The sequence below is a fragment of the Schistocerca gregaria genome, chromosome X (assembly GCF_023897955.1).
Source record: "Schistocerca gregaria isolate iqSchGreg1 chromosome X, iqSchGreg1.2, whole genome shotgun sequence".
NCBI classification, from domain to species: domain Eukaryota; kingdom Metazoa; phylum Arthropoda; class Insecta; order Orthoptera; family Acrididae; genus Schistocerca; species Schistocerca gregaria.
The window spans coordinates 806,891,678-806,919,260 of NC_064931.1; the positions used below are offsets into that span (position 1 = coordinate 806,891,678).

The 27,583-nt window shown below is 36.4% G+C and overlaps 1 protein-coding gene across 6 annotated transcripts in view; it reads left to right on the top strand.

Annotated features, from left to right (window-relative positions):
- LOC126297457 (serine/threonine-protein kinase STK11-like) overlaps positions 1-25,538 on the top strand; it is a 105,400-nt gene extending 79,862 nt beyond the window's left edge. For all 6 annotated transcript variants that reach the window (XR_007552524.1, XR_007552526.1, XR_007552525.1 and 3 more), the window contains 2 exons: positions 6,177-6,354; positions 22,325-25,538. Coding sequence is in view for 3 of the 6 variants with exons in the window: in XM_049988319.1 (XP_049844276.1) it covers positions 6,177-6,340 (164 nt within the window). In the remaining 3 variants the exon portion in view is untranslated. The remainder of the gene's footprint in view (positions 1-6,176; positions 6,355-22,324) is intronic.
- Positions 25,539-27,583: the final 2,045 nt, after the last annotated feature.

Here is a 27,583-nt window from a genome sequence, read left to right on the forward strand (position 1 = left end):
TCATATTTGGTTTCACATTTATAAATAATCCCCAGCTTTACTAACATCTTTTGGAAGTCATAACCATCTCTTATTCACAAGAGCATATGTTTTGTGGTGGATCGCTTCCATCGGCTAATCCTGCAAAGCCTGACTGAGAACACTGCTCATCTTAATTTTCACACTTTTCTAAAGAATCCTTTCAAAACAATTGATGTATTTCAGTCAGGAAGTCAAAATACCTCACTTCTGATAACTAGTTTCACTTACGAGTAATTACTGTTAATCAATTAAAATGTCAATAAGGACATATCAGTAACTTTCATTAATACTTTGTGATGAAACCCAATTACAGTTTTGTAATCCTCTCATCAGACATAATTGTTTGATTACATTATGGTAACACTGTTAGATTTTTATTTTGGCATTTTTCTAGTGATTTACATTTTTGTATATGGTTTTAATGCTTTCCACCCCCTTTCAACTTGTTTCAATCAAACCTTTATAAACACAGTTTGCATGCAACCAGAACTGACAATTTGTGAGATATATCCACAGTCATTTGCATGAACTGAACTATGTGTATTATGACCCATCAACACATCTTAAATTTACACAGTACTTGATTTGTCACAAGACACATTATAATTCTGACGTAGATGACTCTAGTTACTAGACTGAAAGAAAAACCCTCATCTGAAAGGGAGGGGTGTCTTCTTGGCAGATGCTGTAGCAAACGACAGATGTGCGTATGTTTCCAAGATGGTCTCGCATTGTTTTTGCATATGGTAAAGATGGCGACACTTACTTACTGAGTCAACAGCCAGGATACTTCATTCATTCAATGCATTGATCTCATGTAGTTTACATACAGGACAGTAATAAACCAAGAGTATTTGAAGTTGTTGTCTTAAATTTATAAGGCTGAAATATTGCCTCAAATATACATGTGAAGCCATGGATTTGCACCCTGGACAATAAATGACTACTAGGTAAGCACACAGGACTTGTAGGTTTGATAATCCACGTTATTAGTGGGGGTTTGAATTAATGCCAATTAAAATAAACAATAATTACATCTTGGTGGGGCGTGTAGATTTGCCACTAGATACAGTCTGTCATGAGGGAATTGGGTTGTCCAAAAAAACATGATTAAAATGAATACCCTTTCCTGCCTGTGCTCAAAAAACGTTGTGATTAAGTGGCAACTATAATTTTAAATGGGAATCTGCCCTCTATTTTATCTGACAATGAGATAATTGTGGTAAAAATTAAAGAGTTTTGTGTGTAGTCCAGACTTACAGTGATCACCCAGCCAAATTTTCCTACTCTACTACTATTAAGTCTTTCATTGTTTCATGTCTCATTTGCATGTGTCATGTGCACACACGGTAATATGTAAATAATATGTAAACACTGAAGATATGTGTGTTGTGTGTCCAGTGAAATGAATTATCATTGTTTATATTGATAAAAAGTGGACCATTCACCAAAAACCGTTGGTAAAGATTGACTATTTGAAAAGCAGTTTGTATTACTGTTCTACATTGACCCTTTGTGAGTTCTGATTGTCAGTTACGCATGTTTGTTTAAATCCGTATGTCAATCATGGAATCACACGTTTACCCATTTGTACACAGTTGACATAACCTGCCCCTCTGCACATCATGTGATCATTGGTATAGCTATGTTAGGTGTTGTAGGATTTTTGTCAGCATCTCACTTTTGTAGAGTGGAAATGGAGAAAGGAGTAGTTGCCACATACATCATGAACTGTTATGAATTTAAGAACATAGACATTTATAAATTTTGGTTGTAGCAGCAAATGGAAGTGTGTGCAACAGAAGTAGAAATTCAGAATAAATCCTTCATAATAGTAACAGTATACCAAGCACCTGTGGGTAATCTTAATCTATTCATAAGTCACTTTGATGTTCTCTTGTCCTAATTCGGGTTGTTGGTGATTTTAATGCAGGTTTTCTTTAAAACTCTGTCAGTAAGAATTTATTTAAGTTGTTTCCATTATCATCCAACTTAATTCCTATTGTAATTTTTGCAGTCTACACCTTTTATCAGAAAACCATCCATATGATGTAGATTATGAGATTTTACATTCTTTTAAGAAAACTGGAAAGATGACCCTACTGGAAATACTGGAAATCAACAAGCGTAAACATATTACACCGAGTGCCAGCTTTGTATGAAACCCCTGATTCTTTACAGAATTGAACTTCCACACATAAAACATGTGCAACATATGGCTACATATTAGTTTTTCACACATTTCATTGTTTATGAGATAATATCTCCTGTATGGTGCATTGTGCGGTGAATTTTGCAGGTATAGTCATTGATATATATAGATACTGAATGACAAGTGTGTTGTGAATTAAATTAGTAGTAAAGAAGTGATAAATTAAAACATTACACCTGATGCTGCCATTTCACTGTGTGAACAGTGGAAATGTAATAAGCAATAAACATTTTTCCTTTCATCATTTTGTGTGTGGGAGTGGAGGGCCAGAAAGAAAAGTTTCGAAATGGTTTGAAATTATGTGTAAAGTTCATTGTAGTACAGGATGAATAAATTCCGGGCATTTGCACGCCATCATATACCTTGTCTTGAGATAAATACACAGTTTCTCCCTGTAATACTTACTTGATTGTGAAAACTTTCAACGTAAAATTATGTCACTTAATAAGTAGATTGTGACAGCATATTAAATTTTTAAATTCGGTGAAGTATTGAAAATAAATTTATATTGTCTGTGGAAGTTGTCAGAAAGTCAAATCTGCAAATCGGTCAGGATAGTAACATAATGACCAAACTCGATTTCCTTTCTACCCTCTGTTAAATGAAGTTTTATTTATGCAAATATTGGATTACAATTGTAAATTATACTTTATTATTTACCTGCAGGTAAATGTAACTTCACACAAAAAAGTATTCATTTTTGTTAAATATAACTTTTTGCGTGACAAAAAAATTTAATACTTTCCTTTGTAAACACTCTACATGTAATCAGTTTTGCATCTTCTATAAAGAAATATAATTTTGCAGAAAGTTCAGAGAGTGTTTGATATTTAATGTCTTTGAAAATACTTTCAATAATGTGAATATGCCCCTCCCTCCTCCCTTTCACCAAGATAAGTCATATCCATAACAAAATCTTTATAGTTTTTAAACATGCATTCTTTTATGGCATGTTCTGCATCCCTGAGGATCTGCTCAATATGGATCTATGGAATGAAGCACATCTAGTCTGACTGAAAAGTGATTATGAATTTATTTGCATCAAGAATGTTAGAGGTACACCGTGATATACCTGAGCAATGGGTTGGTTGTGGAAGGGTTGGTTTGGTTTGTTTGTGGGGAAGGAGACCAGACAGCGAGGTCATCGGTCTCATCGGATTAGGGAAGGACGGGGAAGGAAGTCGGCTGTGCCCTTTGAAAGGAACCATCTCGGCATTTGCCTGGAGCGATTTAGGGATATCACGGAAAACCTAAATCAGGAAGGCCGGATGCGGGATTGAACCGTCGTCCTCCCGAATGCAAGTCCAGTGTCTAACCACTGTGCCACCTCACTCGGTTGTGGAAGGGTTTTACAGGCCTGTTGCTCATCATATTTACAGTCCATCAACAGACACTGTTATGGAAAAGTAGAATGCCATCCAGCAGTACCCAGGGAATTTAGACTGCAGTATCAAGTCTACAGTGAAAATCTCATACTGGTAACGAGATTGTCATCTTACTCCATAATAATATTCACAGTGTGGCCTACAGTTGATGTAATCCCAACCATTCATGTATTCCTTTTTACCCAACCACTTTGGTGCTTCATTGTTGTACTGGAAATATTTCTACCATTGAAATCTTTCAAGGTTTACCCTTTTGTGGAAGGCTTGATGGTTAATGACTTGCAAATTTCAAAATCCAGTCCTACAGTCTGATCACCAGTTCAATCCTACGCCTCTGCTCATTAAAAAAGCTCTGATAGTGATGTGTCAAAATGGATTTTCAAGAAAGGCACCTTGAACAGCATGAAAACAACTAAAGTAGGATGGATAATATTGCTAGCACAGTTCAGCATATCATTGTTACAGCCATTTGAGTGAACTCTTATCTCCATAGAATGTTAAGAGTATGTCTTGTCCGTATATACAATACGGACACAGTAGTAAGAAATTTGAGACAAGCTATGGTGTAAATTCATAAAGTCAGCCATATTGTAAACTTGTGGTGAATAACAAGCTTTTATGTGGAAATTGAAAGTATTAATAGGCAAAGTTGCCATTAACAGTGTGTAACAACACAAGCTGCAAATTAGAAAAACATTTTTCAACTTTCTCACCTGTGCAGCAGTGGGCTATTTTTGCGCAAATGTGGATGCTGAAGAGAAATGACACAGTAGCAGTCTGACCGTTTTTACTGTGAGAAACTGATGTGAATATAAATATCTTTGTGTCATTGCCATGAATAGTGAATCATCCGGCATAAGAAACTGTCACTGTTGTTTACTGCATTGCTCATCAGGTACAGTTGCTAGTTATATGACTTTAAAAGTGCATTGACTTAAGAAGTTTTAACTGCGAAGCTGGAAAAACCCTCATGTTTCTGTCACTATCAGGGTACTACTTGAAAACTACTAAACTGCTAATTAGGGACATAGTTGAGAACTATTAACATTAGTTATACAACTTGACAGTCTACATCCTTGTTCAAAGAATCAGCCAAATCATTTCCTTTTCAAATGTACGTGATCAACAACTTTGTGATTGTACGTGTGGTATATCCATATGAACACTAAATATCCTCTTTTAACTGTGTATTATAGGAATCCCACCATGTAAATAGCATCCTGGTATTAGTCACAAAAGTTTTTGGAAGCAATCTTTTGCATACAAGCAGTATTTCGTCATTATACAGAGTAGCAGAAACTGATGTGTGTTACTGTGTCCTACTAACACTGTAAATGCTTTTAATATCATATCCATGCTCTTTGTTACTTTTGTAAATGTGTGTGGCTTGTTTGGGTACAGCTATGGTTCTATTACTCCTGTAGTTACTGGCTGCATCATTTTAAAAATAAAGCTGCCAGGCTAATCGCTGGGTGACTTATTGATATGAACAGTCAACAGATTTCCTCTTGGCGTAACTTTGTCGAAAAGAAAAGAAAAGAATTATCTGCTTAAATTATGAGCTAGCAGATATAATTTGCTAGTGATAGTTAAGTTCATGAATGGCCAGAGGCATTGGCCTCAATTGTACCTGTAATTACCGTGTATGCTCATGATAGTTTATCTGGAATAATTTACTATCCTCTATTTGTGGAAGTGATCATCAGTCTTACCAAAAATCTAGAGTGAAATACCTTGTGGAAATGTGTTGTCTTTCAACAACAATTTAGTATTGAATCAGATACTTTCTGAAAATAGAGAAATAAATGATCAGTTCAGTACTTTAGTTTGTATCCTTCTCGGAACAGTTACCATGGTAAGCAGTAGCTTGGTATCACAGATACTGTCATTCAATTTCATATTAGTCAGTGCAGGCATCCATTGAAATCATCAAGCTAGCTATTTAAGCACATGGCGCTATTTTAAAAACACAGAGATACTGCTAATAGAGCACTTGAAATCCCGTGGAAGCTTGTTATGGTACAGTATTTATCAAAGTCTCATCTGCTCTACTTATATCCTTCATTTTTAATTATTAACCAGTGGAATGGTGAAATATGCAGACATGCATGTGAGTTTTAGTAACTATTATTAAATTTATTTTGTATTAACTTCTGTATGTTATTGGAATGTTCATTTCATCATGCTGAGACATTCTATTGCCCATCAAAACAAATAATATTTTTCATGTTGTTGCTTGCTAATTTTGTGTGTGTGGTGCAAGTAAATGTATATATCTTAGGTCTGGCAAGCAACAGTGTTTTGTGTTGTAAAATTTGGAATCCCCTCACTGTATGCAGTGTTATCACATACATATAAGACAGTTTACTAAAGAAAAGATATTCCAATACTGTAAAAATATATTAATTGAAAATGTATGAATTTCCATGTTCTTGAAAAGTAGATGCTTGAAATTAATTTCATGTATTGTGTGCAGTCTACTGTACCTCAGTCTTGTGTGTTTTAATATGTTATTAACAAACAGTTATTTGTCATACATAAAAGTGTTCTTTTTGTAGAGGAACGAAAGCAGCAGCAGCAGCAGCAAGAGACACAAGGACAGTTGAGACTGAATGCATCAGACTCTCATCCACATGCTGGTAGCGGTGGAAGTAAACGGCGCTGGAGACGACCAATCTCGTGTATTAGTGTAAAAAAATTTCCCACTTGTAAGCAGTCGTAGCACCTCTTCTATTCGTAAGTAGTATGGATCTATGTATGCATATGTGAGACATTTGAACTGTGTATATTTAACCAAAACTATTGAAATATTGATCACCTGTGCTTCTGATTGCCTTCAGTGCGATTCATGATGGTGTCAATGGTTATTAAATGTGTGCGCATAAAATTCCCTCTATTCTGTTGTACTTCTTAATTTTAAATGTAATCATGGATTTCATCACATCCAGAAGACGATCTAATTAAGATGTAAGAAAAAGTTGAGCTAACACAGAAAGTGCTCTAAATGTCCATAATGTATGTGTTCTGTGGTAAGTAGTATTTCTAATGATAAAGTGACGTGCTGTGTCGTATATTATTCTCACTGGGTGTTGTACTGAGATACATTATATTTCCAACCAGCAACCTGAAAAACAATACAGATAATGAAAAACGTAACTTATAACTAAATAATACCATAAATTATCTCCAGAAAACTAGAACTTGATTCGTTTTAAGGTCGGTCTAGAGTGAAATTATTAATATTCATGCGAAGTTATCCTCATTTGCTCAGAAACTGCATTCTTATAATACTTTGAAGGCCAGGAATGTGGTGGCCTCTACTGTGTGAGAGGAAACTGCTGTGGAAGACCAGGAGGTAATACCACCACCTTTGCTGGAACATGGGTTTAGAGTGGTGGTGGTGGTGACTAGAAGCAGACAGCGGACCACTATTAAGAAATCCATAGTTCAATTAGACTTGCTAATGTTAGACACAGAGGTATGGAGCCACTGGAGCAAGGCCATCGTTCCTGGGATGCCGCAGTGGGCCACAGAATTCAGAGAACCTTTGTTATTAGGTACTCCTGGGCGCACACCTGCATAAGCAGCACCACCCACTGGAGTCAGCAGGATAGCCGTAGCTGGCAGAGGCAGTGCACTGCAACCAGTTAAGATAGCTCCGTCCAGGTTGCTGGTTTGCCTTGGACCTTGGAATACAGTGCAGGGTAGGAGCGTACACCCCCCCCCCCCCCCATGTCGATGACAAAGGTGTAAGCCCATCCTAGGTGCTGATCAGTGTGGATGCAAGCCTCTAGGAAATGGTGCACAGTGACAGACTGGGCTGCCACCAGCTCAGTCCGGAACAGGTGTCCCACTAGAAAGGCGGTAGTCATCAGGAATTAGGCACCCAGAGAGAGACCCCACAGTATGAACAGACTAAGTTGTCTGCATATGATCCTTAGCTCAGGTGTTGCCTGCTGCTACTGGAGATGAAGTCCTTGGTAGATAACTGGACACTTCATCTGGCATTGCAGCAATCACCATCAGAAACAGACACAGTGGTGGTTGGCATCATGTACACACCTCAATAGGTCGCGTACAGAGAAGTCAGCAAGCATCTGAGAAGGGGTGTATTTATTGGAGTCTGCCAGCCAGTACTTCTGCAAAAGCGGCACCTTTGCACTGGAAGAGACAACAGGCTCTAGCAGCTGGGAGTTACCATTGGGTTGCAGTGACTTCATTTGTTCTGCTCTACTCAGTAGTGAAGCCACTTTATGAAATAGGGGAAAAGGGCAATGTAGACAATTTTAGACTTATTTCTGTGGCATCAGCGTTTACTAAAGTTATTAAAAAGTTTGTATATACAAGGGTAACTGATCATTTCAGTTCACATAATTTACTTTCAAACATGTAGTTTGGATTCAGAAGTGGTTTAACAACTGAAAATACTACATTCTCTTTTCTCTGTGAGGCTCTGTAATGGATTAAATAAAAGGTTGTGAATGCTGAGTGTCTTCTTCGATTTAACTAAGGCTTTTGATTGCGTTGATCACAAAATATTACTGCAGAAGTTGGACCATTATGGGATAAGGAGTTTAGTTCTCAACTGGTTCACCTCTTACTTTAAGAATAGACAGCAGATGGTCATTCTCTGCATTGCTGAGAATGGCTATAAAATGCAGTCCCAATGCGGTTCAGTTGGGGGGGATTGTCCTAGGGCTCAGTGCTGGGCTGCCATTGTTTGTTATTTATATAAATGACAGGCCTTCTAGTATTACAGGTCATTCTAAAATATTTCTATTTTCTGATGATGCCAGCTTGGTAGTGAAGGATGTTGTGTGCAATATTGACGCCGGCCGGTGTGGATGAGTGGTTCTAGGCACTTCAGTCTGGAACCGTCCAACCGCTACGGACGCAGGTTCGAATCCTGCCTCAGGCATGGATGTGTGTGGTGTCCTGAGGTTGGTTAGGTTCAAGTAGTTCTAAGTTCTAGGGGACTGATAACCCCAGATGTTAAGTCCCATAGTGCTCGGAGCCATTTGAACCATTTTGCAATATTGACACAGTTTCAAATAGTGCAGACAGAAGTTCATGGCTTGTAGAAAATAAATTGATGCTAAATCACAGTAAGACTCAGTTTTTACAGTTTATAACACCATTCCACAAAATCTTACAGCTTGATTTACAGGATGGGCATATAATTAGTGAGACAGAACAGTTTAGATTCACAGGTGTTCAGATAGATACTAAGCTGTCATGGAAATCCCATGTTCAGGGTCTCATTCAAAAACTAAATACTGCTTTACTGACCATTAGAACAATATCTAAAATAAGTGATAGCTCACCACAAAAAGTAGTCTACATTGCATATTTCCATTCAATTATGATGTATGGCACTATTTTTTGGGTAACTTCTGATTCAAAAAGGGTATTTTTGAGTCAGAAACAGGCAGTTTGAGCAATATGCAGTGCCAGTTCATGAACCTCTTGTTCACCCACATTTCAGTAGACTGGGAATTCTGATACTGGACTCTCAAATACCTATTTTCTTGACTGTTGTTTGTGTTAACAATATAGACTTATTCAAAAGAGCTATCAGCTTTCATTCAGTTAATACTAGGTGTCGGAAACCCAGTCTTCATTTGGAATATGCAGTATTCTGCTGCATTCATTTTCAATAAGCTGCCACAAGAATTCAAAAATTTTAGTGGTAATCCACACACACTTCAACTCAAAACTGAAGTGTTTCCTCATAGCTCACTCCTAGATTTCTTTTGAGGAACTCCTCAAAAAATTAAAAAATTATCTGCATAGGGTTCACATACATTTCATTTTATCCGTTATTACTCTTCTGTTATAATTTCATGTACTGACTTGTTACATGACCGTGGCGTCTTCATCCTCAGTTTGGTACTATGGAACATGACATATAAAATAGAAATAAAATAAATACACTGAGCAGCTAAAGAAACTGTTGCACCTGCCTAATATCATGTATGGCCCCTGTGAGTTTGCAGAAGTGCCACAACATGATGCAGCATGGACTCTTCTAATGTCTGAAGTAGTGCTGGAGGGGAGTGACTCCATGAATCCTGCTGGGCTATCCATAAGAGTATAAGGGGGTGGAGATTTCTGAACAGCATGTTGCAAGGCATCCCAGATATTCTCAATAATGTTCATGTCTGGGGAGTTTGGTGGCCAGCTAAAGTGTTTAAACTCAGAGGAGTGTTCCTGGAGCCACTCTGTAACAATTAAGGATGTGTGGGGTGTCGCATTGGTGTGCTGGAATTGCTCAAATCCGTCGTAATGCACAATGAACATGAATGGATGCATGTGATCAGATAGGATGCTTACGTACATCTGATCTGTCAGTCATATTTAGACATATCGGGTGTCTCGTATCACTCCAGCTGCACATCCTCCACACTATTACAGAGCCTCCACCAACCTGAACAGTCCCCTGCTGACTTGCAAGGTCCATAGATTCATGAGGTTGTCTCCATACACATACACATCCATCTGCTCTATACAATTTGAAACGAGACTTGTCCGACAAGGCATCATGTTTCCAGTCATAAACAGTCCTATGTCAGTGTTGACGGGCCCAGGCAAGGCATAAAGCTTTGTGTTGTACAGTCATCAATGTTACACGAGTGGTCCTTTGGAGATGAATTGACTGACATCTAAACACAGTCTTCCGAAACTTTATGCTACGTCCATTCAGACACCACACATTTCTTTGTCAGTATGTCCCATGTTTCGTGATTATTTCCATCCAGAATAAGGCCATACTTTTTTAAATGCTCTGTATATTATTGCCTTGAAAATCTGTTATATTATTTAAATAATTTTTTTTTCCTTAATACTGTCTGCTCATTTAAGAGTTTTTCGTGGCTTGTAATCATATTAGCAAATATTTCTGGCTCTTCAAATAAGTTAATGATGCCTCCTTTGTCTAATTTATGCAGCATTTCCATATGGTTAGTAACATTACCAAGGCAGAGCTTGTAGGTTGTAAGATGTATGCCTAAGGCTGCTGCGTCATTGGGGTTTGAATGTTCTTTGATCTTTGTTGGCAGTCTTCTCCCTGTCTGGCTGGTTTACTTTTTCTCACATTGTACATATTCTATTTTGTCATAAATGGAATCACATTATATGTTATGTTATGTTGTAATGTAGTACCTATGATGTTACCAGTCTGAAAAGAAACAGTGATATTTTTTGTTAAATACTTGTTTAGTTTTAGCTGATACCTTTCCACAATAAGGAAGAAAAGCATATGTAGTGTTACTTTACATAAAATAAATGATAAAATGATTTCCTCTTTATCTGTCTTCTCTTTAGCTTTTATGTTTTATTGTATACTCTGTCAACTATCTGTGTATTATACCCATTTCTTTACTGCAGTGCTATTTAATGTTCAGCTGTAATATCATTTGACAACAGCAATCTAATAACCATATCTAGCAATGCATGGGAAAAAGCATGCTTGTACATAAGATTTGCAAGAGACATTATGTGTAACCACATCAGTAGTAGTTAGACATTGATCTGGTGTCTTTCCTCATTTGTCGGTATTCTTAATTCAAGAAAATTAATCCCCCCCCCCCCCAATTTTCTTCTATTTCATTAATAAATATTATGGATTGATTTATTCTGTTAAACAGTTGATGTAAGTTGTGTATATCATTAGTGTCACTATGCTAAAAGATAATGGTATCATCAGTATACATTTTGTAATAATTTATATTTTTGACAATCTCAGATTTGTTATTTAAGATCTTATTTTTAAAGCTACTCATAAAAATATTAGCAAGGGTACCTGCTAAACAGCATCTCACAGATAAGCCATTTGGTTGCATGTAGCAATCTCCATTGACAATAAAAGATTTCTGAGACAGAATCAGGGTAAGGAGCTCCTTTGTCTCCATGATTTCTGGGATACTTACTATGTTGTATGCAATTTTTCTTAACCAGTTCAATTGATTCACTGACAGGAACATCTGTGTATAAGTAAACCACATCAGATAGACAAAGTGTAGCATTATCTGTGAAGGAAGGAGGAAGATAATGTTAAATGTCCCATTGACATCGAGGCTATCAGAGATGGAGCACAAGATCAGATGCTTAGATAGTGTCAAGGATGGAAGGGAAATTGGCCATGCTCTTTCGAAGGAACCATCCTAGCATTTGCCTGGAGCAATTTAGGGAAATAATGAGTAACCTAAATCTGGATGGCTGAACACAGGTTTGAACCGTCATCCTCCTGAACAAAAGTGCTAACCACTGTAAACATTATCTGTGATCTTAATGTCTTTTAAATGATGAATCAAGTTGTTGGTGTGTCAATCATATATTTCCCCTGAAAGACATAATTTTTGGTGATAACATGATGAAGTTTTTTTGTATGTAACCTGAGTAAGTAACCTGGACCATCAATGTAATTCACAGTCTGCCTGAATGGTGTACCAGATTTATGGATTTTATATTGGGACCTAAGACTTGAGTGTTAGGAGTTTAGAACCAGGCAAAGTTCTTTTTTTTTTTTAAAAAAAAAAAAAAAAAAAAGCTTCATTTAGCAAGAATTGTATATTACATATGATTTCCTTTATGTCTTTCTGGAAGCATTGAATGGAGTCATTTTATAACTTGTAAATGTGATTTGTATCAAAGAATTCTAATGTTTTGCTAATGTATTTAGTACATACTGACAATGGAGTTACCTTTGTCTGCTTCCAAGGGTAATGCTTGCTAATCAACAAGCTCAACATTTATGCTCTTTCAAGGAATACTCTTATCTACTACATTTATGTTTACCATTGTCTTCTGGAATATGTTGCCTCATCATTTTTGCTACTTTGCTAGATATATTTTTTTCTGTGCCAAATCACCTTTAAACTTTAGGTAACTTTGTTCAGGTAGTTCATCGTTTTATATTTTTACCATTTACAACAGGGCACAAGTTATACTTAAAACCATTTTCTAACTTTTTAACTTCAGCATTGAGGAAGTTTGTCAGTCAAATTCACCACTTTCTCATAAATCTGAAAATCGGAGTGACATTACCACTATTAAGACACTTCTGCATAATCAAATTTTGTGTCTTTTTTTGTGCCTCAGGATAATGAATTGGCGTTTTTTAAAATTTGATTAAAGTCTTCAACCTCTTAATAGACTAAATTAAGACTTAGCAAATCCAGTGTCTTTGATAATAACATAAGCCCTATAAATACACTTTGACTTATATGGGCTGTGTGGGAAGTATTTCCCACTAACTGTATTTCATTTCTGACAATATGTGTTACCACTTCTGTAAATTCCTGGCATCTAGTGGTAGTCGGTTGCCCCCAGCTGTAGTTTGTTTGTCCTGAAATATAGCTTTCAGGGCTATGGAAATTATATATCCCACCAAATAACGATGTTTTAAGGGTTCTTGGGAAGTATGCCTACCATCAAAATAGTTTTGAAATGGTCTTGGGAAATATACTTATCAGAAAATTAGTCTGTCATTTGTGGTCCTTACTTCCAACTTAGGGCTATTCCAAAGCTTTTGGGAATATTCTTACCACCTCTGTATGTACCTGATGTCTCATGGTAGCACACTGTACCAGCTGTATGAAAACTGCTACAATAATCAGTTTCTGATTCACTACTGTTGTCAAAACACATTACTTTGCTTCTGCAGTATATGTTATCATACCATGTGGCTAGGGTTGTTTTCACATTGTGGTAAGCTTTAATATTATTAACAAATATAATTAGAAAATTAGTTTGTCATTTATTGTTTGTATTGCAATTGTTACCATTTGTATGAAAAATATCAAAGAAACACATTTATACAAAGAAATCCATGTAAGAATTGTTGCAGTTGCTATTTTCACCACCTAGCAACTCTGAAAATTCTAAAAAAAGTACGTGATGGTGATTCAAAAGATGAATTCGTCTGACATTGTGCTGGACCATAAGCCACATTTGTTTCCACAGTTTCATATCATTAATAGTGGAAACAGTTCCAGCACTATGTATGTTCAGATTTCTAGTGATGTACCATAAGTGTAGAAGAAGAACCATCAACTGAAGAGGAATGATTATGTGAAACTGCTGTTTTTGACTTGCTCGACATTGCTACACCAGGAGAACCAGTTGTCAACTGCTCATTGACAAAACACAGCATGGAGTGGGACTACTACCTTTCTGTATTTACTACTGAGATGCTAGAGCTTGTAATCCAGCAGACAAATACGTATGCAGAGCAGCTGAGACAAAAACTGCACTTTGGTTAGCCAAACAACTGCACAAATATATCTGTAGATGAGTTACAAGCCTGGACTGGAATGAATATCTTGATTGGTATTGTTGTGTTGCCAAGAGTAGTAAACTACTGTAGTTCAGAACCTGCTTTAAGTCAGCCTTATATATTGAAGCCTGTGACATGCAAATGTGGCAAACCCACACGGGAAACTATTCACATAAATGTCAATAGGCCGAATCCTCCAAGAGGGCATCCAAATCATAAGGTCTGACCTCGTATAACCTTTCTGAACGACACAATTCAGTAAAATTATACCTTTCAAGGGACATTCATCACTCAAGCAGTATATGCCTTTGAAAACAATCAAATGAGGATACAAAGTGTGGTGTTTAGTGGGCTCAGAAACAGGCTGTGTCACAAAATTTGATATTTACACAGGAAAATCAGATGGTGGTTCTACAGAACATTCTTTGAGCCTGTAGTCATTAGCCTGACCCCAGACATGAAATATAGTTGTAGTGTGGCAGCATTTGCCAACTCCTTTATCACTGTGAATCTAATGCAATGGTGCTGAACAATTGTATCTATTCATAAAAGAGAAATGCACCTTGAAAAGAGGAAAATTTCAGTTCCAATGCAAATGTGCTTTTATGGCTACAAAAAGGATGGACACCAAATCTGTCATTATTTTGACAACTTCAGACGACCTTAGAGGCACCATACTTATCTTGAGGAAGAATAAGGATGGTACTACCAGCATTATTACTTGTCTAACAGCAGTAGCAATGTACAATGATACAGGGTGTCCCACAATATGCCTCACACCCGAGATTCAAGTAATAATAAACGAACTAAACAATAATAGAAAACAGAAATGTTAAAAAAAATATAGTTGCCTGTTTATAAGAGATACTGGGAGTGGTGACAATTTTCATCCAGGCATTGCTGACTTTGTGTGGTGACGTTACCAGCAATATGCTGTAATTCTACAGGCCTGAAGTTGTTCATTTCTCTAGGACTGTTCTGTTTAAGATTGTCTATTGTGTGAGGATTGTCAGCATACACTTTGCTTTTTAGTGTGTACCATAAATAAAAATTGCATTATGTTAAATCTGGGGACCTAAGGGCCAGAGGCCTCTACTGACAAGTGTGTCTTAAGACAACACGTTGGTAGTGTGGGTCATACTTTGGTTGGATATGTGAGTGGTTGCCCCATCTTGTTGGAATACTGCATACAGCTTCAGTGCATGTGCAGTGCATCTGGCACTGTTTAAAGTGTAATTGAAAAATGTGGGGCCAGTAATGTGCATGCTGGACAACACACACCAAACACTCTTCTTCTCTGAGTGGAGAGGTTCTTCATGCAGAATATGTGGGTTGTCCTGTGACCAATACCATCAATTCTGGTAGTTTATGTAGCCTGACAAATGAAACCAGGTTTAATGTAATGTGAAGTCAAGCAAGGCTTCCAAGTAACCGTTAGTTGATGTTAACAGCCAGTTACAATAACAAACTATCTTTTTTTCCTGATTGTCAAATTTCAACTTTTGCACCACACTCACTCGATAGACTTTTCATTTCATATCTTTTAGTATGCAGTGTATGAGCTATGCCAACCTGCTGTGATAACCTCCTTACCAACTTGCTGGGACTTCTCATAATGTCCATGCAAATTCAGCCTGCAGTTTCAGGAATCCTCACTGTTGATCACCTATTCCTATGCACATTCTGTACAGTTCCTAAAGCCTTCCATTTCTTGCACAGATCTTGAATAGTGCTGGCCGTGGGGAATTTCCTATCAGGAGATACTTTGCTTGAAACATTACATTTCTTGATGGATGCTGTCTTCATGTATCACTCCACAATATCAATTTGCTGTTCTAATGCAAAGTGCTACATTTCTATAACAACACAACAATACAAGCTTCTCACAATAACTGACGCACAACATTTGAGATGATGTTGCCTCTTCACAAGCAATTCACTTAGAGATAATTAACCAGTACATGAGGCATACAAGTTTTATGTGAGACACCCTGTATAATGGGAAGCATAGATCACTTCAACCAACTTAGAGAACATTACGCAGTAGGGCAATGTTCTCGTAAGTGTTAGCATCAGGTTCTTTACTTCCTACAAAACGTGACTATTCTAAATGCCTTTATATTGTACAAAATTAATAAAGAATAACAAGAATGCGAAGATCAATTGTACTTTAGATTATGGCTTGCAGAACAGTTAATCGATGGCTTCACATCTTGCACAAAGAAAAGCCTGTCCAGTAACCATTCTAACCAAGAACAACACTGTACCAGATCATGTTTGACTGGCAGAAGGAGATCATATGTGTGTTTTCGAAAAAACATACTGATAGTGTCAAAAGTTTTCTATAAAAACTCGATACAAGAAAAGAAAAGGCATGTGCTGCTTCTGCAAAGTGCCCCTGTGTACTGAAACATGCTTCTGCCAGTTTCTTGAAAAATAGAAAGAATTACGACAGTCATTTGAACATTTCTTTGAGAAAGAAATATTACTTGTATACAGGTATTGAACTGTTCACATTAAATATAAAAACATGAAATATAAAGATTTTTGAAATAAAGTAAAATAAAAACGGGGAACTTTTTTTGTTGTAATGGCAACACATAACAACTCACAAAAGAGAAATGAAAAATCCATTTGCCACCACAGTTTAATATCTTACAAGATGCTATGATGATATATGTACCATCATAGTTTTTGGTCTTAAATCAAAAATAAATAAAATTACCAAAAAATACGTATAGTTAATTCATTATAGTTCTGATATGATACCAAAAAATTATTGATGCAGAGTCACTACAAAAAGTGCGTCTGCAAAAGGGTTAAGTCTCATCAAAACCACATCTTGTACCTTAATTTTCACACATTCAAATGTAGACATAATATGCAAAGAAATACAATTTTTGATGTATGCGATTGCTGCAATACATTTTGTTAACTTCAGCTTTGTAAGTTAGTATATGAAAATCAACTGTTGTGCTGTGCTCTGCAAAAGATCAAACATGTTTTCAGGTGACAGTTAACAGCAGAAATATATTTTGAGAAATGCATAACACAATTCTGCGTTGTCTTATTTATTACAACCAGGTTCAGTCCTCGTCCTTCATTCAGGTAACTGTATAAACACAAAGCAAAGAAAACACTGTGTAGAAACAATGAAAAGCAAGATAATGTATAACCAACTAACTATAATGTGTCACATAAGAAAACAATAAAGACTTCACATTTCATGCATAATTCCATATACAAGGAACTTTTCAAGTACTCTCAGATTTACAATGTACAGCCAGAAGAATAAAATTTTCAAAACTGAAATGATGTGGCCTATTCAGTGACAGAGTAATAATTGGATGCTACTATTCTAGGTGTGACCCAATTAGGTAAGAGATATGCATGAGCAAAGTAATAACATACCAATGAAACAAACCTGGCAGCAATAAATAGTACCAAATAATAAACCTATTAGAAAACAGACATGAACAAAATGTTATGACGATCACAACACATATGGGAAAGTAATATTAATATCACAGTATTTCTCCCCCTCCCCATAGCACTGACAATTGTCAGAAATGTTGTCAAAATGTGGTAATGTTTCAAAAAATATGTGAATTGCAACATACTTCTCTATGCAAAACAGTAGTGTACCAAATCAATGACAAGAATTATTGTAATCACTAGGATAGAAAAACATGAGATTTGTGCAGAATAATGATACAACACGAAGCAGTAAAAATGTATTACAATCAAATTTAGAGTCAGGAATATATTTCACATGCCCCTAATCTGTCTCAAGTTTAAATTGCAAATACAATGCATAATGTTGTAAAGTATGAGAAATGGGAAGTACAAAGTAAAAAAATAAAAAAACCTGAAAAACTAATAAGCAATATATATATATTACTTGACCAATTTTCAGGAAAGGAACAGTAACTAAATATGTTTTTGTTGATGCAAGAATAAGAAAATTATTACACATTCTAAATGAACAACAAAGAGAGTTAATTTAAGACTTTAATGCCTTAGGAAAACAATCTCTGAGCTTGAGGTGTACTAAAAAAAATAGAGGTGGTAAAAAAACATATCCAAAAGCTGTAGGATTCCCCTACATTGGTGGTAAGTATGCTTGCTAAGGACCACAAAAGACATTAATTTTGTAGTAGGTGTACAATGGACTACCACTAGATGCCAGTAGTATACAGAAATGAGAACATGTATTCTCACAAACACAGTAGAGAAATACAGTTAGTGGGAAGTATTTCCACAATGCCCCATGAAAGTGTTAAGCAGGAACTTTGAATGAAGTATAGATGGGAGACTACTTTAAACAGATGTTTGTATGGCCCACTTGATATTAGCAAAGACATTATATTTGCTAAGTCTTAATTTAGTCTATGAAGAGGTTGAAGACTTCAATAAAACTTAAAGATAGAAAATTTGATTATGCAGTAGTGTCTCAATAGAGGTAATGGTACATCCGATTTTTGGTTTTATGACAAAGTGGTGAATTTGGCTGACATAAATTTCTTCAGTGGTGAAGTTAAAAATGTTACAAAAAGTTTCACAGTATAACTTGTGCACCAATGTAAATGGTAAAAATATAGATTACTTGACTGTACAAAGTTAGCAAAAGTTTAAAGGTTCTGTGGCACAGAAAAATTATATATTTAACAAAGTAGCAAAATTTATAAGTCAACATATTCCAGAAGACAATGGTAAACATAAATGTTGCAGATACAAGTATTCCTTCATAAAGAGCATAAATGTCAGTCTTGCTGAGGAGCAATCATTAGGCAAAATTAATTCCATTGTCAGTATGTACAACCATGATAATCTTAGCAAAACATTAGAATTCTTTGATAACAATCACATTTACAGCTTACAAAATGATCCTACTGAATGCTTTCAGAAAGGCCTAAAGGAAATCATATATAATATACAATTCTTGGTATATGATGTTTAAAAAAGCATTGTCTGGTTCTGAACCATAAACCCTCTAGGATGAGATCCCATTATAAAATCTTTGAATCAAGTACACCATTCAGGCAGATTGTGAATTATGTTGACAACCCAGGTTACTTACTCAGGTTATGTACAAAAAATTAATCACTTTATCACCAAAAATTATGTCTTTCAGGGGAAATATATGATTAAGACACACCAACAACCTGATTTGTCATTTAAAAGACATTCGGATCACAGATAATGCTTACAGTGAGTAGCGCACTGGAACCGCATTCGGGAGGATGATGATTCCAACCCGTGTACAGCAAATGCTGGGATGGTTCCTATGAGAGGGCACGGGTTGTTTCCCTACCCATCCTTGACACAAAAAACCAAGCATTCAAGCTTGTGCTCCACCTCTAACGACCTCGATATTAATGAGACATTAAACATAATCTTCCTTCCTTCCCTCCTTCACAGATAAGGCAACACTTTGTTCATCTGATGTGGTTTACTTATACACAGATGTCCCTGTCAGTGAATCAATTGAACTGGTTAAGAAAAATTGCATACAGCATAGTAAGTATCCCAGAAATCATGGAGACAAAGGAGCTCCTTACCCTGATTCTGTCTCAGAATTCTTCTATTGTCAATGGAGATTGCTACATGCAACCAGATGGCTTACCTGTGAGATGCTGTTTAGCAGGTACCCTTGCCAATATTTTTGAGTACCTTTGAACATAAGATCTTAAATAGCAAATCTGAGATTGTCAAAAATATAAATTACTACAAAATGTATACTGATGATAACATTATCTTTTAGCATAGTGACACTAATGATATACACAACTTACTCAATGTCTTAAGATAACTACTACTGATGTGGTTACACATAATGTCTCTTGCAAGTCTTTTATGTACAAGCATGCTTTTCCCCCCATGTGTTACTGGATACGATTATTAGATTGCTGTTGTCAAATGATATTACAGCTGAACATTAAATAACACTGCAGTAAAAATTCACTTCCATACATTAGTACCTCTTAGTGTTGTAAGTTGTTATACCCACGTTCTGTGTCACATATACAAGGGCGTACTAAAAAGTGATGCGTTTTTTTTTTTTTTTTTTTTTTTTTTTGCAAAAACATTTACAGCTTTTTAAATAAAACAGACATTACTAACATTCTAAATCTTCTTTCTTCATGTCTATATATTTGCATCCCTCTGCTGCTAGAGGGCTCCAAATTGTAGTGTGTAACGCAACTATCTCGGTGTGTGAGAAACAGCATGCTATAATTGAGTTTAGGATATGAAGAATCCATTCACATATGGAGTACCTTCTACTTCAGCATAACAATGTCAGATCACACTTGAGAACTGCAACACCTTGAGTTCACTGGCATCAGTTATCCTACATATAGTCTCAACTTGACCACATATAATTTTCATCTGTTTCCAAAACTTATAGAACACCTTGAAGGACCTCACTTTGCTAGTGATGAAGCCATGCAAGAAGAGGTGAAGTTGTGGCTCCATCAACAAAGTCAAAAATTCTACAGTGATATTATCTACAAACTGGTCTCTCATTGAAAGAAATGTGTTCATCAGCTGGATGACTATGTTGGGAAATAAATACGTAGGTATGAAGTAGGAAGATGTAGAATGTTAATAAAATTTGTTTTATTTAAAACACTGTAAGAGTTTTTTCAAAAAAGACAAAGAAAGAAATTCACAGTGCTCTCATTTTTATACATGAATTGGTTATTTCAGAAACCGCACCTGTGACTCTTTGCTGTTTTGGGTTATACGTGCATTCATAAAGAGCATACCAAGACACATCTTTTAACACAGAAAACATTCATTGCAGCACTTCTAAAACTACGAAGAAAATCTATGAAGTTTCTGGGTAGTGCGGAAACAACATATGTGAGGCACTTGTGCTCTTTTGTTGCAAAGGGAAATAATGTTTTCGTTGTTGGCTCTCCTGACTTGCGTCATGCAAGTGCTTACAAAATGTAGAGGTTGGTAGTATCTGCCTCACATTGCTGAGAAAGAGGAGCAAGAGTTTAAAAGATATCTGATGCAGAATTTCCTTTCAGAAAGAAGGGTGTGGTGAACCATGATAAATACCAGAGAAATGTAATTAGAAATGCCAGAGTTGAAGGAATATCTTAAAACTCTCAAAAAGATAAGGAAGTGCCTGGAAGGGTGAGAGATACTTACTCATGCAAATTTGCTGCTAAGCACTATTCAGACATTACTGACAAAACCAGAAATGAGATGTGGCGTTACCTTCATTCACTGGAACATGCAAGATATATATTTACAGAGTCTGATGCAGATAAGGGAGTGCATATACAGACATACAGTGCCAAAATCACATGAACATTAAGAACCACAAGTATGCCCTACACTGTCTATGCAGAAGAAGAACAACTATTTTGGTTACAATGTAAAAGTGAATGGGAAAACTCAAAAGGTATATAAAAATATCATTATAAACTAAATAAATGAAAGTGGAGTACGCAGGCTGTGTAATCCTTTGTTGTTGGCAAAATTCCAGAAGATCTAGGAGGAGAAAATAAGTGATGATACTATTTCAGGCAAAATTTGTGCAAACATTCTTGTCCAGATATCAAGATTTGATGTTAAAGAAACTCAGTATGGTGGTAAAGCTAAGCAATATTTAGGTGCATGACTAAACATTAAGATTATGCACAAGATATTCTTAAAAGATTTCCCAGAAAATATAAAGTAAGTTAAATGCAGTTTTCATTGAAAATACTTCTTAGAAAACTTTGATTATAGCTTTGTCAGGCCACAAGTGGATGTGTGCAACAAATTCAGAAGTTTTGAAGCAAAGTTATTAGATCTTACTCTGAGTGATAATGCCTAAAGAAATGTTCCTTCAGAAATGATCATAAACTGGAGGCACGCAAAGTAGTTCTACATTACTGTGGCAGAAGCATCTAAAAATGAAGATGATGATACTCTGGTAGTAGCCCTCTGCCTGTGTCCCAGTACAGGATGTGCTTTCTCTTAGGCAACTAAGGGTCAACACCTTCTGTATCCACTATTTTAAGACTTACACAGTTAAATTCTTTGTGTATCATGAGAGTCAGACTCATAAATCTAATGAGGTTTACACCTTTTTTAATCTGCTTTGAGAATGACATATCTTGTACAGTAAAGAATATTTGGCTTTTCTGTGACAGTGCCATAGGCCAAAACAGAAACAAAACTGTAGTAATGTTTTTGTTAAGTTTGTGTGACAATGATAGATTTGAAACAATCAGGCACTTTTCCCCCCTCTTCTGGGACATTCTTTTCTACCCTGTGACGATGACTTTGGCAACATCAGAAGAGTCCTCCAAATGATGGATAGGATGTACACTCCCAAACGTACAGTGAACTCATTCAACTAGTAAATGTTCCATGTAGATTCAACACTCAGGAAATAGTGACTGACTGATATTCTTTTATTCACAGACTGGTGGCTCCCTTTATACAAGAAGACCACAACCTCTGATGAATCTTCTGGTCAAGGAATCCCAACGAAAGAAAGGAAAACTTTTGAGATATCCACGTACAACAAGTTTCGTTACAGCAATCAGATGAAGGGGGAAGTAGTTACCAGCTCATTCATCAGTGGATTAGTTGTGAATACATTCAGTTTTCCAAAAACAATCAAATTCCTTTCTCTTACTCACAAGAAAGCTTATCAACAAGGAAGATTCTCCATTAACAACAATAAGGTAGAGGATTTGAAGAAAATGGAAGTTTACATTCAGGGCTATGAATCTTTCAACAAAGAAATGTTCAGTTAGCCAACTATCACTGAAATGACTGATATTCTTCATTTAGATGTAGAAGATGTGGACTAGAATAGTTAATAAACAACACTTACGATTTTACGGGATGACTAGTAGCATGAAATGACATGCAATATCTAAGATTTGCTTTAAAAGGAGGAGGAGGAAAGCTCTGTTTCTGCTATCATACCAATATGAGTGAAATATTAGTTGCTTTTCTACAAGTGAAGTGCATTTTCTTATTGATTGTTCCATGGAAATAAAGAAAAGTAGTAGAGTTCATAAAGGTGATTTATTACAGAAACAACACATGCAAAAGTTTTTAAACCTGTTATATAATCAAGCATGGACTAAGAGATAAAACAGTGTGTCAGTACATTGGGAAAATATGTCATTTACACATATAATATGTACAGATCTGTTAAAAACAATGTACTCCTGTGCAGTTACATTGATTGTTAAACTTTACTAGTGTTCAATAACTGTTATCCAAAAAGTTGTTCCATATAAAGAGATATGGTTGTCAATGTATTTTTAATTTTTCACTTTTAGCACTTACTTTAGCATATACGTTTCCTGTGCTCTATTGAGGTCTAGAACTAGCATCACTATTTAGACTAGTATTCATCTGCAACTTTTCACCTATATGTCTTTGCTTTTTGATATTAGGTACTGTTCAATATGCCCACATATTGGAGAGGTAGGCTTTTGATCAGCTGAAGCTTTCAGATATGTTAAAGCAATGAGAAGCTGTGATATTTCGGGCTTTCTCTACAGATCTGTTGCATATACACTTCTCGGGTTTGCTGTGGTGTCATATTGTGCAAATCCTACAATATTTCATTGATACAACTGTTCGGTGGTAGATGCTGTTGTCACTGGTACAAGATGCAAATGCTGATAATCGTGCAGATGCATTGAAATTTAATAGGCCAGAAACAGGGAATACGCATGCACAGGAAGATGCTCACAGTTGGAGGAAAGCAATGCTCAAAGAGGCCCCTGCTGGGAGCTGCAGAAAGCCTTACACTCATACACCATGGGCAAGGCCTGTGCTGCCAGACGTGCCTGTGGTTAAAAGCTGAATTAAATCTTAGCTGTGCACTTTGTTGAGTCATGAATTGAAAGTCATTATTTCTCCTCTTTTAATTAACAGCAGCCACTGCTGGGTTCTAGATGGTACTTAATTTAAAACCTTCATCCCTGTTGAAAAGATTGTCCGCTGTGCAGGTACTTACGGCCTCCTTAAGAACAGTCCTAGAAAGATGACACTGAGGATAGAACTTCAGTCTTCTTGTAAAATGTGTGATGCCCTGTGCCCAGGCAATGCTCCACTACTGCTGATTTATCAGGTTGCCCCAGGCATGTACAAAGATGGTATTCAACACAACACCCTTGCACGGTGTGGCACGTCTGCTCAATATAAGATTTCCCACATTGGCATGTGATCTTATATACACTACATTTCCTAAGGTCAAGATCATCTTTGACCAAACACAACATATTTCTCAATTTTGCTGGTGGCCGGAAAACACACTTAATATCGTGTCTCTTAAGGATTTTTTTCTATTCTTGAAGAGCATGTGGCAGCACAGTCTTTGCCCACAGTGCATGCACAAAAGGCCTTGCTGCGACTCCTTGCAGGGGACACTTTGTGCACCGCTTTCCCCCAACTACGAAAGTCTTCCTGCATACATGTATTGCCTGCTCCTGGTCTTATAAATTTCAATGCCAATGCGCAATTATCATTGGTCACATCTTGTAACAGTGAAAACAAAATCTATCACCACCTGAAGATGTCAGACTGTCATATCAACAAAATATTGTGGGATTTGCACAGTATGATCTGGCAGTAAACCCGAGAAGTATATTTGCAATGAGAAGTTATTTATCACTATATTTAGGAGTAGACATGGGTTTTGTACTGATAATGCGTTTGTTGATGCATTATTCATTTAGACTGTTTAATAATTTCTGGTATTCTTGCATTGACTAGAATTATTTAGTTCTTGCCCCGTTCTTACAAATTGGTCAAGTGATGTGTATTTATTTGTTTAATAGCTTTTCAGATTCTTTCAGTTATTTACTTTGGACCACCCACTTTTTCCCCCCAATTTAAACTTCAGACATGAGTAGACTATGGACATGTGTACTAGATTTTCTTCTTTAAATTGGATTGTAATAAATTTTTATTGCTTTGTGTTGTGTCAATTATGTTATATATACCTCATAATGTTCTTGTATCCTGGTTATTGTATCAGTTCATGTAACAGATTTGGTACACTATTATTGTGTGTAATGACACTATGTTAAGTATGAAGTAGTATGTTGCACTTCACATATTTTTAAAATGTTGTCATGTATTGACAGTTTTTCTGACAACAGTCGGTGCCATGTGACATCAATATTACTTTACTGTTTGGGTTGTTATCATCGTCATATTTTGTTCATGCATATTGTATTAAGGTTATAATTGTTTTATTATATGACACTACTTATTTCGATGTGTTAGCTATCATGTTTGTAACTTTGGTATGTAATTTCTTTGGTCATGTATCTCTCACACCTATTTGGTCCCATCTGTAATAGTAGCATTGAGATTTTTTTCTCTGCCATTTAATGGGACATAATGTTTCACTTTTGAAAATTTCATTCTTCTGGATCTACACTGTAAGTTTGGCTGTACTGGAGAAGTTCCTCATAAATAGAATTACGTATGACATATGAAGTCTTTATTGTTTTCTTTTGTAAATAACACAAAGAACTATTTTTATATATTGTCTTGCTTTTCTTTGATTCTACATTCTGTTTCCTTTGCTTTATGTTGATGAAGTTTCATGGACAATGTTTGAGGATCAATGTATGTTGTAATAAATAAGAAATACAACACAGCATTGTGTTATGCATTTCCTGAAATATATTTCTGCTGCTGATTGCCACCTGAAAAGAAAAACATTTCACTTGTATTTCTTCATTTTATTTGAGATTTCTTTGGAACAGTGAAGATGGCTGCCCTCCCCATGGACTGTCACTTTCCTCATTTCCATCAGCCAACTGCTGATTGATGAATTCTTCTTTAGGTTGCAGGTGCCTGGGAATTCTGTCTGGTTTCTTAGAGACCAGCAGGTAATTCCCCTTCCGGATGATAGGCTATGTGATGGTTGTTGCCGAAAAAGGTCCACTAGCAGTGAACAAATCCACAAAACATATTAACAAAGCCTCCACAGTGACCTATCCTTTCCATTAAGTGCTTTACTTTCTCACATGATGTAGGTACACTGACAGTTTGCTTATGGCTAAGGTCTCCACTGGACCTATCCAAATAGTCCTTATCTAGGACATCCAAACTGGCAACCACTAAGGCTTTTGGCATATCGACTTTGTCAGAGACATAATTACACTAACAGTAACCATGTAATCTCAATCTATTTCCTGCACATGTGCCACACTTCCACACACAACACAGTGCAAAAAATCAAATTGTCATTGTGTTCCAATGGCTCTATAATACACAACACATCTTTCAGTAGGTCAGTACTCACTCACCCAGAGCCATTTTCCTGTACCTCTTGTTACTTTATCATGCAAACTGAGCTTTAATAAATGTGTATGCAGTTTATTTGGGTCCACCTTCATGATAGTGAACCTGGCAACAGTGTATCATTTGCATATTGTGCATTACCTCTCACCATCACAGTGAAATACTTACGTATATTTGTGAAAATTACATGCTCCAGTACAGAAACTGAGAAGTGCTGACCCCAATTATACCACATCATTGTCCTCTACTCCACATAACCTACATCATGATAAAGTGAGTCTCTTCCCATCCAGGAGGTCCAAACTAGTTACTGAAACATGAGTCCTTGTGTCCACTAACAACATGTGTTCAGTTCCATTCCCTATGTCCACCAAATAGCCACTGTACCTCTGCATATGCTTTTGCAGCTTTCTGTTTTCCTGAGAATGTTGTCCGGTGGTTGAGAAATTGCCATTGATGTTTATTGAAGTTTATTATTACACTGTTCTCTTTGCTTTGTATTTTGAAAACTTCACACCTGATGCCTCACCACCTCACATTCTTAACATTGCAGTTGATGGCATCGTTTTCGAATGTGCCCTGTATTTCCATAGTTCCACACCTATATCAGTTTACTTCTGATGGAAATACATTCCGCCTATCCTGCACTTGCATTGCTATATCCACCTCCTCCAGCTACATAGCAACCTCAAATGCAGCCCCTCAAATGCTCTTTGCTCCACCTTGCACAGAATAATTTTCTCTGCTTCTTCATTCTGTGTCAACTTACAAGACTGCACACAGATTTTCCTGATCATATCTAAGAATGCTTCCACTTGATCATTTCATTTCTAGGACACATCATTACGTTGTTCCCTGAAGAGTCTAGCAATGTTCTAATTGCAGTAGTGCTGATAGTCCCTTCTAAAGTTGTTCAAATGTATGCACCTTATCCAACCCCTCATGATACATATGTCTTTGCATCACCCATGAATTGTAACTTAGCCAAATGCAAACTTACGTCATCAGGCCACTTGACCAGACTAATAGCAGCTTCCAGATTGTCAAAAAAACACTGACACATTCTTAGTTTTTCTACCCAAAAAAGGAGCCACTAGTCTAGCTGCAATTGTATTTCTGGCATTTGTGCAACTTCTATCTTACAATACAATACAGTGCACTTAAAGTACATTACAAAGCAAGGACATCTATCACAAACGACTCAGACAGAGGAACAAGGAAAATTACACTAATTCCTACAATGGATCATAGCCTGTAAAAGCTCTGAACACTGGCCATAATGTTTCTTATGTGTCACACCTAGCTGGCAGTGCCTACATACACAGTAATTCATGATCCATGAAATTACAATATTGGTACCTCACTGTCTGCAAATAATACTCTCTTCAATTTCCC